The sequence below is a fragment of the Melozone crissalis genome, unplaced genomic scaffold (genome assembly GCF_028551555.1).
Source record: "Melozone crissalis strain CALT ecotype California unplaced genomic scaffold, PUWL_Pcris_2 ptg000038l_1, whole genome shotgun sequence".
Taxonomy (NCBI): domain Eukaryota; kingdom Metazoa; phylum Chordata; class Aves; order Passeriformes; family Passerellidae; genus Melozone; species Melozone crissalis.
The window spans coordinates 2,908,213-2,924,590 of NW_026535816.1; the positions used below are offsets into that span (position 1 = coordinate 2,908,213).

The following is a 16,378-nucleotide window of genomic DNA, read 5'->3' on the forward strand; positions in this document are numbered from 1 at the left end:
GGATCCTGAGCGAAAAAAGAGTTCTTCGGTGTGGTTGCCTTGGTAAAAGTGAAGGAACTATTTCGGGCACACGGGAACCGCCGATTCGCTCGCCCAAGCGGCTCCGCAGCGGCAGGGACAGCCTCAGGGAAGGCTTCCTGGGGCCTCCCCGCGCTCCCCCGGCCCCGCCTCGGAGCCGCCCCGCCCGGGCCGTGTTTGCCCGGCCCCGCCCCGCAGCCGTGCCCAGGAAGCGGGAGCAGGAAGCTGCGGGGCCGCGGGCATGGCGGGGGGCGGCCCGGCGGTGAGCGGGGGATCCCCAGGCAGCGCCGGGGCTGGAGCGGGGCTGGGAGCCGGCGCTGCCCGGGCCGGGAGTGCGGGGCGCGGCCGCGGGCCCCGGGCAGGTGGTGAGGGCGGGGCCGGGGCGGCCGCGGTGCCGCCGGGGTCTGGCGGGGGCTCCCGGGCAAGAGCCGTCCGTGTCGTGCTCTGCGTGTGCCTTGTCTGTTCCCTCGCGTCGGGTTTCTGGCTGCACGGATGGCACTGTGGCTGCCAAGTGCGTTTCAAACCCTCCCCAAGGCCGTAGGTTGTGGTTTCTGGAGTGTAGCGCTGTTGTGGGGGAGGCTGCTGTGTCGGGAACCAGCTCTGCAGGGTGCTGAACGCCTCTGTCATTTGTCCTAATGCGCCTTAACCCCATCCCTGCTGTCCTCCGCAAATGAAAGGGTTGGTCTCTTGCCCGGAGGCTTTAACCGTGCTTTGAATTAACATCTTCGTTTGTATTAACAGAACCTACCAGGCCCAGTGAGTGCTTCTGGTAAAGGGGGAGCTGTGTGTGGTGTGCAGCCGATAAGTAACAGTGGTTAATAATTGTTTTGTTAACAATCAGTGTAAAAACCATTGCCATGGGCCTCATCGACCTCATGTGCACAGGAGCCACAGCGTCCATGAAGATAAAGGTCTTCCAGGCCCATATCCCATTGCTGAAGACCCCAGCACCTGTGATATTGTCAAGGCTACACAGTAAGTACATGTTCTGAGTGTGCAGAGTGTTGGAACAGATGGAAGTGTCCTCAAATGTGAGCCAGGCTGGATATTTTTTACAAAGGAAATGTTTTCAGTTTCATTTTCTCCCTGTAGTGGAAGAGGACAAGTAACTTACTGTTGCTACTGTAAATAAAAACATTTCAAGCAGCTTTGTTTAAGTAGAAAATTCTACTCGTCAAGGCATAGCCCCACTCTTTTTACAAGACTTCCATTGAATGCCATGTGGAATTTGCTCCAGTAGGATCTGCTGGGTGATGCTTACTGAGATATATTTTTTTCTTTAGGGTGCAAATGTCTCCAGACTGGAGAATACTGAAAAAAATATAAGTAAATTAATCTTTTTTTGTTTCTCATTTAAGGTACGGAATGCTAGAACGATGCAAAGAACTGGTAGAAGCAGGATATGATGTTCGACAGCCAGACAAAGAAAATGTGACTCTTCTTCACTGGGCAGCCATAAACAACAGACAGGAGCTGGTAAAGTAAGCTGAGAGTCCCTGTGACAGTAACACAGTGTATTCTGCCACTGGTACCTATAATCACTTTGAGAAGAGAAGGGTAGTATTCAAATTTTAATGCACTTACCTTAGTGAAGATATCACTGAAATGTAAAGGTAGCATGTTTCTTTATATATGATATCATTGGATTTTCCTGGGTTTGTTTCTGTAACAAAGGTGAAAGCTGATTTTAGAAGTACCTTGCTAATGACTATTTTTTCTTCAACATTTTCTTGAAACAGCATTACTTACTTGGTGAACCACTTTTGTCCATTTGCTTCTCCAGTGAATTTTTTATTATGAGTCATTTACTCCTTTAGCTATGTTATCTTAAGTGTAAGGCTTTTCTATTTTATTGTCTGTTCCTGACCTTATTGTGCTGTTATTACACAGATATTACCTTTCCAAAGGTGCAGTAGTGGATCAGCTTGGTGGAGATCTGAATTCTACACCCCTGCACTGGGCCACCAGGTAGTGCTGCTTGCAACCCCTATCTGCAAATCTGTCGGTATTTAAAGCTGTGGTAGCACTTTCTGAGATTCAGAGAGCAAAGCACTGCTTGTCTGGAGAAAATATAACTTGAATTATTCTGGGTAAACTTCTCTGAGTGTGAAGTCTCCTGCTGGAAGATGAGTGCTTTCTTCTGGACTGTCAGTCTTTTGCCAGAATCAGAGGCTTGGATGACTGCTCATAGGAGAAGTTACTGTAGAATACCCACTGTAGTCTAAATTAATGCTTCACCCTAGGCTTGTTTGTTAGGCTGTATGTATTTAATATGATTTCCTAAATAAAGCTATGAGAAGCTGAAATATTTTGTGGGATGCCTGTGAGAAGGCAATGCTTTCCTTAAAATATCCATGTTTGAAATTGTCTCTATAGTTTCATTTACAACTGTTGTTGCAGACAAGGACACCTTCCGATGGTCGTGTTATTGTTGAAGTGTGGAGCGGATCCCAGTCTCATTGATGGGGAAGGATTCAGTAGCATTCATTTAGCAGTGCTGTTCCAACACATGCCCATCATAGCCTACCTCATAGCAAAAGGCCAGGTATGTTGCTGCTGCCCCAAATGTGCTTTTCTGCTTATGAGTAGCTGCCTGTGTATAGGAGGCATTCCAGAACTAACTCGGTTTTTTTCGATGAAGAACAGTGATTTTACACCTCTTCTTATGTGCTAGAAGCACAGACAAACTTAGGCATTTGTATATATAATTTTTTTTAATGCTCTTCCCTATTCCTGTCATTGCCCACATCCAGATTCACCTACATTTCAGCATGCTTAGGAGTGTTGTTAAGGTCGTGTGGATTTGTGGTGCTGTGAAATAACCAATGGCTTTTAAATGTGGGAACAAAAAGCAGTATATGATGTATAGACATTATGCAGTATTTATGAATTGATTTCGACTTTGTAACTAATAATCTATTCAGTTTTCCATAAATTGAAGAATGCAGAAAAAATTATCAGATATCAGACTAGGTCTGAATTTTCATTAGAAATTTCTGTGTTGTATCCATGGTAGTTGATGTCTCTTAGCTTATATGTGAAATGAGCAGAATTGATGGCAAGTGTAACAACCTGCTAATAAAAATGACAAGAGAGTTCTTATATGATCTAGAGTGATTTTGAGAGACAATCTAGTGTTAGAATTTAAAAGATTGCTCAGTTTATTTTCTTTCTCATGAAGTTCTCTTTAGGGAGAGTGACTTCAGGAACGTAGGTGCAGTGGCATATATCACAGGCTTAATAAAGTTGTTGGCCCACATCTCTTCTACTAAAAATATCCATGTGAATAATTCTTTTAAGTAAGCCTGTGCTAATATAATGATGGATGGAGGGAGAAAGCAAGGAAACCTTTGTTGTGAAAAAGGAAGAAAATTTAGGCTAGATATTTATGTATGTCTTGAGATAGGTAGTCCTTCTTTGTTGTTTTAATAAATGTGTTTTACGTGTTTTCTTTACATCTTTTATGTACTTTGATTTACACAAGGAATATGGTTAGCATTGCTTTACGAAGTTCTTCTTATTGATAGTGTATTTCTTTGCAAGGAGGACAAGAAATACAATTGACATGATTCACTTAAAAATATCCTTAGTGGAGTCTCTCCCTTAAAAATTCCCTTAAAATAAAAACTCAGAATGTTCTGTAAAGAATGACATGCAAGACTTAGAGAAGGAGGAAAAAGCTTTAAATGAGTGTTGGCTTCTTGGCTGATGTGTTTTGATTTGCCTTTTTTCTGTTCATTAGTGAAGCTAAGTCAGTTACGTAGCCCCAAATTCCACTGTTTCCTGAGATCACTGGTAATCACTTGCTTGTTATGTTTTTCTTATTCTTAGAACATAGACACAACAGACTTCAATGGACAAACGCCTTTAATGTTAACAGCACAAAAAGCCTTTGGGTAAGTAGAGAGTAACTGAAGAAAAGTCTATTGTATTGTAGTCAAGAAGCAGTGAGGTGAATTTTTCCTTGCTTTTTTTTTTTAACTCACGTTCCTTTCCCTTCCATTTGTACAAAAATATGAGGTGTTTCAGAGATTCAGAGTTGGGAGTGCTTATTGGATATAGCAAAGAAAGTGAAAGGAATTTCTTAAGTAAGTTTAGGTTTACGGCTAAATTGTCTGCAACCTTACTGTATTTTCTGCAAAATTAAATGGGTGTGGATGCAGTGAAATACGTTTAGAACTAATAAAATGGGGAGATAGAAGGTGTTGTAGAAGATATAACCGGTGTTATGTACCTCATATTTGTTAAAATGGTAAGGTAACATCATCTGGAGAAATGATGATGTTACCTTACTTCCAGGGCAGGTGGGGAATTCTAAACATGGGTTTACCATTCATGAGCTGGTTGTGAGAAGGCATTATATGTTCAAAAGTTTCATTTCCAATCTAGATTGTCTTCTGTTTGTTAACTCTGGTAATTTATTTTCATCTAGACCAGAACCCATGAAGTTTCTCTTAAAGTTTAACCCCTCTCTCAATGCTGTAGACAATGTTCAAAAGAATACTGCACTGCATTGGGCAATAGCCTCAGGAAATACTAGTGCAGTGGATCTGTTGCTGGAAGCTGGTGCCAGCCTGGACATAAAAAATGTTAAGGTAGGATTTCCTTTGTGATATTTTATCCCATGTAGCATGAATGTATAAAATGAATGTAAAGAAAAATCTCAGTCTTCTCCATGTTGGATGTAAATTGCAGTGGGGTTTGGCTAAGAGCAGGTATTCTTAGTCTTTCCGAAAAGAGAGTTGGTACCTTTCTTGAGATGTGGCTCCAAGTGTGAATGCAGAGGCTCTTGGCAACTTGTGTGTAATGAACAGCCATGCCTTGTGTTCACTGAACAGTAATTGTGTCCTTTGACTTGATTCTGCTCCCTCGCCCTTTTTTGTTTCATTTTCCTGGGGTGCTTAGTTTGATTTTCTCAGGACCTTGTTTAATTTCTGTTTCATTTTTTCGTTTGGCTGTTTTCTACTTAAAGACATTGTCATGAGGACTTGGGCAGATTTTAAAAAATGCATTTCTTAGTATCTAGTCAGACTTGTAAAGACTTCAAATTAAGTGAATGTCCTCCTGTGAAAGCTGATGTTTGGCAATGCCTGTTTGTACATTCAAAAGGTTATCACATATGAAAGGCTTCAACTTAATGTTTGTGGGAACTGATAGCATAAATGTTGAAAGTATAGATTCCCATGACTATTTAGTTGTGTTATTGGAAACAGTCCAACAGATAAACAGCTACAAGTATCAGTTTTCAGAGCTATGAAGCTCTGATTTAAACATGTTAGTACTCTGAATTTAGCTTACCTTTACCTTAAAAAAATAGTGTGGGGGGAGATGGGGCTGGGAAGTAACTGCCCAGTTAGTCTTGTTGTAACTATGATAATTTCTTGCCTTTGTTAAAAGTGAGAGTGTTTATGTGTAAAGTAATAAATAAATAAATAACCCTATTTGTTGTTAAAGGGAGAGAGGCCACTTGACATTGCTTACCAAAGTCAGAATCCCTTCATGATTTACATGCTACAAGAGGAAGAAAAAATGAGGAACAGGAGAAATAACAGGTTACTGAAAGTAGTAGAGAAATATGAGGTAATTTCCTGAGTAATAACTAATAGAAATAAAACCAGAGCATGCTGTGTTTAGAGTGACATGCAAATTAACTCTAACAAGAGTAATTTCTGAAATTGGGTGCACAAAATAGAGTTCTTTAAAAGCATGTTGGAGTGGTTTGGGTGAGAGTTTTGTCATACCTCACCCCTGCTTTTGATGTATTGATGTGTCTTGTCCTATCTTACTGTGAGTCTTTCAGCATTTGTCATTACATGAACTGAATACTTTTAAGTAAGACCTGCTTGAGTACTTTGTCATATTTTAACAATAATAATTTTAACAGCTCTTCCTGGTGTTAGCATCTTCCTTGACGTTCATGTGGGCCGTTGGATACGTCATGGACCTAAGTTCTGATTCTTGGCTTTTAAAAGGAGGTTTGCTTCTCAGCCTGCTATTTGTGATGTCTCTGTTTGTGAGGTTTGTGGCCTTTTCTCTCCGTTTATGTACTTACTTGGCAAAGACTTTAAAAAGCATCTGATGCATAATTCTTTTCGAAGTTTAGTTTCAGTTAACAAAAAAGATAGAGCCTGAGAAATTGTTTTACAATGTGTGGAGAATTTAAATGCATGTACTTTTTAGAATTAATGACCTTAATACTCAAATATACTTAGGTGCACACAATAATAGTTTCTTGTCACTGAAGGATTTGGAAAAAAACCCCAAATGCAGTCTGTTAGCTAATTTTGTTGTCAGAGTATTGCTGATGGTCTCTGTCTGGTAGACATTGAGATATTTGCTCAGAAATGTCCTTTATCACAACTTTTTCCTGCTGTGTTCTGTCACAAAATGAGTTTTCAGAAGCCATCCCCTCTCCTGCTCCCCAGACCTCCCAGTGTTATCCTGAGCTGTTTCTCACCTTTCCTGCTAAGGTCAGTGGCCACTGATATGGCAATGCTACCTGTGTGCAAATAGACAGAGGTGGGACTTTTCCACCAGTCCTACTGCACTTTCCAGGTATATAATATTGTGCTGGAGCAGAGCACTCTTCAGTTTTATTTTTGCATTGTTAACCCCCTATATGTATGGATAAAGAATGCTTTTGAGTGACAGTTCTTGATTGCTTTGAGCAACTTGAAATAAACCCTGTGCTTGAAGTTTTTGCAGTTACAAACCAGATTATTTATATTCTATGTATTTTCTATATCTATGTATATTCTGTGTTTCAAATTTATTTTGAAAAAATATTTTTTTCTTTTAATGTTCTTTCAGGCAACTTGTGGGGCTCAAGAACCTAAGATACCTTCCCACAGCATTTCTGCTAAGTTCAGTTTTTTGGATGTCCATGACCTGCTTTTTCTGGTTCCTGCCTGATATCCTTTATACTCAGGAAATGCAATTCCGCTTGGAGTTTCTTGTAAATCTAAACCTGTTGTGCAAACTGTGATGAGAAGTTCCAGATAATTCCATGTGACTGTTCATCTCTGGTAAAATTGGTTTAATCCCATTGGGAAGGGGCAAAGTGACTTTAAATTAAACAAAGACTAAAATTCTGTACGTTCTTTTGTCTATAGATTTTTGTCTTCCTTACAACCTGACCTATTTCATATGTTACTGGAATATCAGAATGAAGGTGTTATGTAACTAATGGTTTCTGTTAGCATCTACACATCACTCTTTAATCTTCCTCACTGAGACTGTGGTACAGTGATGTCTTTTGTCATGTGCTGTAACTGGGTAACACATCTTAATAATAATGCTGAAAGCATCTCTTCATTCTAAAATGATAAGCATTTGACAGTTGGTGGTATTCATGCTCCTGCCTTTAAAAACAACATCCTCTACCACCACCTCCCTAAAAAAGAAAAGAAGAAATTCCTTTGTGTTCCTGCAAAGTAGACGGTCCAGTCTCCTGTCTTTATTCACAGGTTACATTGAATCTTTAGTATACAGCGAATTAATTTCTATCTGACATTTATTTGCTTTGAAGAGGCTTCTCAGTGATGAGTACAAAAACATTTTAGTAGTTTGTGCTCTCTTTCCAGTGCCCTGTTCTTTGTTAAACAGTGGGTGTCTGTTCATTGATTAAGTTGTGTGAAAAAGCCTTTAGGAAGAGTCTTAGAACTGCAAATAATTTTGTACTAAAGCAGCTACAATGTATTGCTACACAGTTTTAATAATTTTAATTCAGCCTTTCAATTACATTTTCTCTTGTACTGTTCCCAATTAAGATGTCCTTAATGGAATTATCAGGATTAACTCTGATGAACTGATCAAGTGTATTCCTGCTGGGGATTCACACATGTGCTTGTATAAATGGAAATGGTGTTATTCAATTGTTGTGAAAGTTTAAGGTTTGTTTTATTGGCGTAACATAAGTTAAAAGGAAAAAACAATTCCACTTGTAGGGATTTGAGTCGGATGCTGCTGAAGATAGTGAGCATAGCAGTGTTCTGGAAGTACTAACCATAGCCTGGTGAGATGGGCCTGTGGATAGGTTTCCATCTCACTGTCCAACCCTTGTTCTCAGGAGTGTGTTTTCCTTCTGGAGCTGGTCACAGTGTTTTAAAAGTGCTCAGGATTTTAGTTAGCTGTATCTGTCTGTCAGACTTCCTTTGGACTGAATGAAAATCCAGCCATTCTAACTAAAGATTTCTCTGAGCTCCAAAAACCAATACCAGTGCAAATAGACCAGCAGTATCCACAGGAAACGCACCATCATTTTGACTTCTATAATTGCACCCTGCAACTGCATTGTAACAAACACAGCTGATGTTCGTGCCAGTATTTCCTAAATTGTCACCTTGATTTTAATTAGAACTGTTTGCAGTGTTGTTAGTTCATAAGAGAAAACAACTTTGGGGTTGCCATCCTGGATTTTTCTAAATTATTTTCCCTGGAGTTCATCAAGTGACTGAGGAGTCACTGGAGGTGCCATCCAGACTTGAGCTCTCTGTCTGGTCCTTGGTAGCAGCAGGATGGTTCTTTAGCAGCCTGGGCTCTCAAGGTTGATGCATGACTTCAAGTTGTATTAAAGTAGTCTCACTCTAACTGTCTCCACACAGCAACAGAGGAATATAATCTTGACATGTTTTTCTTCCCCAGTCATCTGATACACAGATGGTTTTAGTTCTTAGTGTAAAAATGGTGTTCCTAATGTCCCATTACCTTCAGAAGTGTTTAGCAGTGTGTGCTTGGGCTTTTTTTGTGTGACAAAAATAGTTTCAGGATGACTTTCAGTTACATTTTTCTGAATGAGTATATTTAGTTGCTTTTGGCTGAAATGAATGGGACAAGCTACGACTGAGTAAGAGCCTGTTTGAGTTAGGGGTGGTCCAGCAGCCAAACTAATCTCACAGCTGCCAGAAGCTTTATAGCTCTGCGTGTCTGACTGATATTGTGCAAATAAAGTACAAAAGCTCTAGAGGGGAAAAAAGAAATCAGATTTGTTTCATACCTCTGAAATATTCAAAAGCAGAAGTCTGGAGGACTTTTAAGGAGGATCACATGGAGCCATGTTGTGATGCAGGTTTATACAGCTGTGAAAGTCTTCTTCAGCACTCAAACTGGACAGAATATTCCATTTCTCTGATAAGATGGCCTTGGAAGGACAGAGAGGATCCCACTGTAAAAGTGAAAGTCTTTTTTTTCTTTCTTGTGTCTTGCTTGTATTAACTAATTAGTATTAACCAATTTTAGAATATTTTGCTTGTTTCACAGAGAGTGGTGTTATGAGTTGTAAGAATATAGTCCTTAACTTGACTATCACATACCACATACACAAATGTAATTCTTAAAATCACTGTTGTGTTCAGTTTGATGGGTCTTCTCTATTATTTCTATAAAACCTGGAGTACTGATCCTGGATATATCAAAACTTCAGAAGAAGAGAGAAAAGAGGTAGGTGGTTTTGTAAAAACAAATGGAAGGGCTGGTGCGCTGCAACATGTATCAGCCACTTCTGGTGGTTGCTTGTCATCATGTGCAGCTTCGGTAAACTGGAAAGCAGTGAAATCTTCCTTAAAGAGGTTTTAGCAATGTTGTTTAACAGCACAGATCTTGGAGAATTTCTCCTTCTACTGCTTGTTTCCTTATCTCCCTTGTCCTGCTGTAGTTTGCTTGCCTCTGTCTTCTCATTGAAATACGAACTTTGGCCAAAGATTGTACAGACCCACTGGTGTTATCTGTGATATGAATTCACATAGAACTTCACTTAAAAAAATCTAAGTTTAGCATGGCTTCTGTTGCAGTTGTCTATGGTTAGAAAGAAATAGTCACAGTGCTTTCCTATATGTCATGTGCTACTAATTAATTAAATTCTATCATGTGCTTTGAGAATGTGTATAATGTTTTTTGTGCTTGAGCATCGTGCAACTCACATGCTATTTCCTAACTGTTTTATAGCAGCCAAAAGAAGTCATGGGCAGACGATCAGTAGAGAATTTAGTGTCTGGTCTCTCCAGCCTATGGGTTATGGGGAGCATTTTCTTTGTGATCTCATGGCTCTCATTGAGGTTGTATTTCTTCCAATTGCCAGGGAGAATAAACTGCAGTTTTAACGCGTTGCCACAGGACTCATAAATGTTCTGTCCTTGTAAAGGAGCAGGCTTCATCTCCCTGAAGTCTGGCTGACTGTATGAGGGGTGCCATCTCCTTTTAAGGAACATTTAATTCACATCATTTATTAATTTTGACAACACAGAAATGCTTTTCTGAGTAATCTTGTGTGGGTGAAGCTGCATTAGTCTTTACTGGTTTGTTTTTTCTTGTGCACCTCTTTAAATAGCGAGTTCTTACTCCTGTTCATGCTTGGCACTTAAAATACTTACAAACTGCAAAAGTCCCAGTGTGGAAATGTTCATAGCACCTATGGAAAAGTTATCCAAATGCAAGCGCAAAATCTTTATTTTTCAGAACATTATAGCTCTTGCAGAAACGGGTTGCTTGGACTTCAGAACATTTTGCACATCGTGTCTTGTAAGTAGGGCTTTTGTACTTTTTTTTGTGAGCCTGCCTTTTACTCAATACTGCCATAAATAACCTTTTTCCTCACTGCTTGTCATTAAAGTGTTACACAAGTAGTTTGTTATATATTGTTTAGATTTCTTTTATGGTGATAAGAGATGCTTTGAGATCCTTGGACTCTAATCTTAATTTTTAAAAATCCAATATTTTTTCTTTTTAATTAAGGTGTATGGTTCTCATCCATGTTCTGTGTTGTGAGGTCTGTGACACAGTACTTATGCAAAATGTGGTGGTAACTAAGATGATGCCTTAAATTTTGAGCAAAGTAGATGCTTCTGCTATGAGTGTGTTCTTTCCTTTCATCTTCCCCTAGGTAAGGAAGCCTTTGAGATCTGTGCATTGCCTTGCTTGCCAAGCATGTGTAGCCAGATATGATCAGCATTCTCTGTGGACTGGACAGTGTGTAGGTGAGTGTGTTGCTTTATCAAATTTGAAAATGCCCCATATTTTAAAAGTTGCAGAGATAACATTTATCCCCTTAAAGAGAGAGCACACATGACACAAGAATATCCTGTTGATGCTGAAGGACTCTGATAGGTGGCAGAGTGAAATAAGATGGAAGAGAGAAAAGCAAATAAGATTATTTAGGGGTTGTTAGAGTGGTCACCCTAAGAACACACATCATGCAATCTGTAACTCTTTCTTTGGAGAGAGAAGGAACAGGAGATATGATTGAGACTTTAAAAAAGGAAAGAAAAAAAATTAAGATGATGACTAAAGTGAACACAGAATTATTAGCCAAGCATGTCATAGTAGAACTAGGGATTTAGGACTGGTAGAGGAAAAATGTCTCCACATGGCAGGCAGGGAAATTTTGGAGCTTGCTGCTGTAAGGGTTTGCAGACACAGGCAATGTCAGCAGGTTCAGAAAGGGTTTAGACAAACTTTTTTGGACAACCTGTCCAGGAGTAGATACTGAAAGAACCAGACAAGTGTGCACAGTCTGACATTTTAATGCAGTAGCTGTGGGTGAGGAGAATGAGCTGCAGGAAGTGGCTGGACTCGTGTGTCCTCCTGAACTTCCATTGCCCCTTGTCGCTGTCGGGGACAGTTCTGTGGGGCAGCTGTACCACTGAGATGGCCCTGCAGGGCATTTCCATCTTCTTGTGTTCTTCCCTCTCACCCTCTCTCTTCCTTTGTGGCTTATTTCTGGTGATGCTCAAGATAGGAAGGTGAGAGCTTCACATTTCTAACAATACATTTTTCACTTTTTTTTTTGCTAACACCCTTTTTCCTAGTGTTAAATGCTATTTTTGCAGTGTTTGCTATTTACAAGGTGCTGAGACATCCTTCTGATGTGTTGTCTCAAAGCTTTGAGCAATATCACTGTAATTAAAAATATCTTCATGTAACAGTTGTTCTGACAGAGGTCTAGAGCTTTTTTCATGTATGTTTTCAATTCTGAAGCACACAATGTCCAGCAAATTTAATAGCTTAGACTTCTCAGTATATGAGGCAATTTTATTGTGCATGGGAGGGAGTTATAGTTGCTTAATTAGGTCTCATCAGACTAAAACAGCTGAAGGCATGCTCTGAAGAAGAGACAAATCCTGGTTGACTTTATCAGAACTAATTGTATTATATAAATTGGATGGCTTACAGGACAAAGTTGAGAGAGAGATCAGCCTTGCCAAGCTCTCTTGTGGATGGCAGAGGTTAAAATAAGAAATGGTTTTGATTCTTTTTATTCCTGATAACTTTAGTAGAAATGCAAGTACTGCTGAATTTTAAAATGTCCAACTTTAATTTTTTTTCCCCTCAATTTCAGGCATTGGGAACCATTATTACTACCTGTTGTTCCTGTTTTTCCTGACAATGACTGGTGTCTGGCTGCTTTATGGAACTCTTCAGTGTATGTATCCATGAGTTTAGTTTTATTTAGCTTTCAAATCTGTCTCTGTGTGGTCTTTATTTTTCAGCATTTCCTTTCCAGCAAGTACAACCTGCACAAGCAGTACCTTATTTCAGCAGTGATGTTACTGTAGCTCAAGTGAAAATGCGTCCTATCTGAGTCTTTGGTCAAATACCTGATTCCATTTGTGTTGAGCAGGAACAAAGATGCTGTTGTAGTGGGGTACCCGATAGAAAATGAAATAGCAGGAAGCATTTTTGTTAGAGAGGAAATAGGGAATCATTTTAGTTAGAGAGGAACATGTGGCAGAAGGTCAGGTGACAGGTTCTAATCTGGATCCCCTTTGCTGTAACAGAAAATAAGTTTGTAAATACATTATTGCAAAAGCTTGATTGATTATTTTTTCTTTTTAATTTGGAAATATCCATACTAAATGCAGACATTTCTTTTTGGTTTTAAAGTAGTTTAATTTTGAAGAGAAAAAAAGTATATTAGTTTGTTAATGAATCTGGACTGTTGCTTTGTAAAATTAAAAATTTTATTGGAAAGGAGAGGAAAACCCTCATAATTTAGTTGCTGAGGATGAATTGCTATAGCACCAACCTTTAAAAACAAGGATATTTTTCTGTGGATCATGAACACAGTGTAGAGATTGTGCAGCCAGAATAGCAAGCACTCACACATCTGTGTGGGTGCTTTTAGGTGGCAATGGGATAGATGAAACATGGTATTTCTAGAGGATGTTGCTATGTAATATTAATTTCATGCAAATAATCTTCCCTCAGCTCTTAAGGGCTTAAAAACACAATTGACTGATTGTGTGTGTTGTCAGATTGGTCCAACCACTGTGCAGCAAATTTCCATCAAGATGGAGCGTGGACGTACTTCACCCAGACAGTGTCCTGCTCTCCCTGGGTTTCCTACATCTCCTCAGTCGCTTGTTTCCACACCCTGTGGGCCTCTCTGTGGCTCACTGTTCAGCTTTATCAGGTAATCTTTTCCTTCAGTTTGTGCTTCTTGTCAAATTAAAGCTCTTCCCTGGATGATTTGCTCCCATAAAAACTCTGTGCCTGCTCTCCCTGATAAATGCCACAGCAAGGTGCTTCTCTTAAATCTCAAGGCAGAGCTTCAAGTTTCACAGGTTCAGCTTGTGCACTCAGCATTTCTCTGTTGGAAGTAGAATCACAGTCTGCAAATCATTCCTATAACTGAGCTCTGAGTTTACTACTCAAAATTCCAAGCCTATAAAAAGCTGTATTTAAAGACAAGAAGTTTATTTGACTAATCAAACTGGTATTAATGCCCCCAAAACTGCACGGAATCTCAGTAACACAATTATTCTGGAGTTGAAAATTCTGTGGCAGAGCTCAGCCATGTGTCATTAGACTGCATTAAATCCCACTGCAACTGTAAAAATATATGACCTGGATTTTATCTTGAGGACTGTCAAATTTCTTGTTTGTTTTTATCAGAGAAAAGCTTGGCTATGCAAACAAAATTGAGAAGAGCTGTCTTAAAACATCTGTGAAAGCTTGTTTAGCAGCTCTTAGGAAACAGGTGTCTTTGAAATATGTGCTAAGCACACTGAGCTAAGGGCTTGTTTTACATCTTGTTCAGTAAAAAAAACCCAAAAAACAAAAAGCTCCACAATCTTAGATGTGTACTGCTAGATTTTTGCAGTGTCCAAAACAGTGGGATATCATGCTGGAAAAAGATAGGGAGGATTAACTACTTATCACAGTTTAACTGCTGTTTCATACACAGTGATTTGAGAATGTACTGCTTTGTGGCATTTAGTGTCATTGTGGATCAAGGTGTCTTTTTCTGCCATTTTGTGTGGTAGAATGTAGACAAAAATCTGAGGAAATTGGTGCTTAACTGTGATAGATCTTCCACTTCTGCAGACATCTGTGAAAGGTACAGTCTTCACAGACATCCCAATTAGGCTTGCCTTCTCTGGGAGCTGGTTCTTGCCAGGTCCTTTTGGCCCCAGTGACATTTCAAGACATACTTTGCAGTCATCAGTTATAGCAGTGGTTACTTATTTGTTAGATATGTCCAGGCTCTTCCCCCTACTCCCTTCTTATCTTTTGCTCACTAGGATTTTAGTTTGTGTTATTCATGTTGTAACCATTACTTATGTTTTTTTTCCAATCAGATTGTGTTCCTGGGGTTGACCTCACATGAAAGAATGAATCTCCTGGTACAGAGAAAATCCTCTAAGCATCCTGCTTCACTCAGGAGGACTCCCTACAAGTGGGTATTAATGAATAGAGTGTTTGAAACATGTTATCTCTTCAGTACTGATTGGTTTCACTGCCTCATAAATGCAAAACCACTGTTTTTGGGGTGAGGGAGTGCTGTCCAAAAATTTGTTCATCAGTCCCTGTGTCTGTTGTGTAGGATCAGAAAGGGACTAGTTCACACCTTACTTCTGACTTCTCCTGCAATATTTAGCTCTATTAATAGAGAAATCAGTACCAAGGTTTCCCAGTTTCCTCAGGTATACTAACAGACGGGATCTTAACAACTGTGGGGCATTATTTGAGTCCAGCTTAATCTACTCTTACGTGTTTAAGTAAAACATGTAAAAGTTCAGCAAAGGTATAATGCTTAATTGAGAGCTCTTCTGTTTCTTCTTCCTGAGCTGTCTGCCTTGACAGGTTAAAATCTTGGGTGCTGTCTCATGGTGAAGTGGTGTTTGTCATGCTTGCAGTCTTCTTTTCTTGTGTTTATGAATGCATGTTCTTCTCTTTTTTCAGCCTTGGATGCTTCCAGAATCTTGCAGACTTCTTTCAGTGCAGTTGCTTTGGTATGTTCAAACCCAACTTAATTGACTGGACCAAGCAATACAAACTTTTTCATCCGGCAAAAGAGAAAAATGTTCATTCTGTGTAAAACTTTGCTTAATTTCTAAAACGACTGAGCTGAAAGCTAAATAAAACAAGATATTTCGTTAATTTCTACAAATTCTCCTGAAGCTGCTTGTTTTTAATTTTTATTATTGTTTCAAATATTAAACTTAGATAAGATACAGCAGATTTGTAGATGGAACAGTCACTGTGTGTCTGTGTATATATAGTTGGAGCTGAAACTATTTAAAATTTTATGTGGTGAGATGACACAAATATATATATTTTTAAAGGTAAGTTTTTGGGGCAGAATTTCAAAATTATGTTGATAACATTTGCTTTACTTTTCCGGTAACAAAAGACAATTAAATTTGAAAATTAAGGTGAAAGTTCATGTTTAAAAACTTAATATTACAATTATATTGTAATTTTATTGCTTATGCTGTGAAAATCTCTATTATGTCTTTGTATTTGAAGAGTTTACATGTAATAAAACAGAGAGCTTTCATACTTGTGCGTGTATTTTTGCAGATTGGAATAGAGTCAAGGGATATGTGGCAATGATGTGTTTAAGAGTGGGTGGGCACAAAACCATAAGAAGGAGCCTGACTCTTTGCCTTGTGTTTTTCCCATATATATGCCCTGTTAGGGTATGAAAATGGGTGAGTTTATGATGGAAGAGAGCCATGCACATAAAAAGAAGGAATTGTTCCCCACTGCATCTGTAATAGCTGATGTCAGCCACATTCCCCAGGACAGGAGGGGCCAGCTGTACAGTGTGATATGAATGTAAGTCAAAGCAGGTAACAATGAAAACCAGCAGGAAAAGTGTTCAAGATCAGCAAATTAAAGTCAGATACCATCTAGAATAGACTGTAAGTACTGTAGTGAAATGCAGTTCTTGTGAGGGGTTTCATTCATCCTGGTGAAATCCATTTATCTGAAGCGTTGTAGAAAGTAAAGCACAAGCAAATAAAAAGAATGTGAAGCAGTAAGTACTTTATTGTAGCTTGAAAACAGACAAAGCTTACACCACTATATCCTGAGAAAATGTTGGGTTTTTTTAGAAACACCTCCCTCAGAGAAAGAGGAT

At 39.2% G+C, this 16,378-nt stretch overlaps 1 protein-coding gene across 1 annotated transcript; it reads left to right on the plus strand.

Annotated features, from left to right (window-relative positions):
• The first annotated feature begins 228 nt into the window (after positions 1-228).
• On the plus strand, positions 229-15,779 carry ZDHHC13 (zinc finger DHHC-type palmitoyltransferase 13). Its single transcript, XM_054283608.1, has 17 exons — positions 229-280; positions 860-993; positions 1,377-1,499; positions 1,909-1,986; positions 2,419-2,563; positions 3,850-3,914; positions 4,451-4,613; positions 5,473-5,598; positions 5,903-6,036; positions 6,829-6,929; positions 9,326-9,456; positions 10,471-10,533; positions 10,895-10,988; positions 12,350-12,433; positions 13,266-13,423; positions 14,592-14,689; positions 15,196-15,779. Exons 1-17 carry the CDS (start codon positions 260-262, stop codon positions 15,329-15,331), a joined length of 1,854 nt encoding a protein of 617 aa, XP_054139583.1. The 5' UTR covers positions 229-259; the 3' UTR covers positions 15,332-15,779.
• Positions 15,780-16,378: the final 599 nt, after the last annotated feature.

What these genes read in the sequence shown, in the direction of transcription:
- ZDHHC13 (XM_054283608.1), top strand. Translation starts at nt 260, where the DNA reads ATGGCGGGGGGCGGCCCGGCG. An exon ending in CCCCTGCACTGGGCCACCAG is followed by an intron (nt 1,987 to 2,418) that starts GTAGTGCTGCTT and finishes CTGTTGTTGCAG; the next exon opens with ACAAGGACACCTTCCGATGG. An exon ending in TGGACATAAAAAATGTTAAG is followed by an intron (nt 4,614 to 5,472) that starts GTAGGATTTCCT and finishes TTGTTGTTAAAG; the next exon opens with GGAGAGAGGCCACTTGACAT.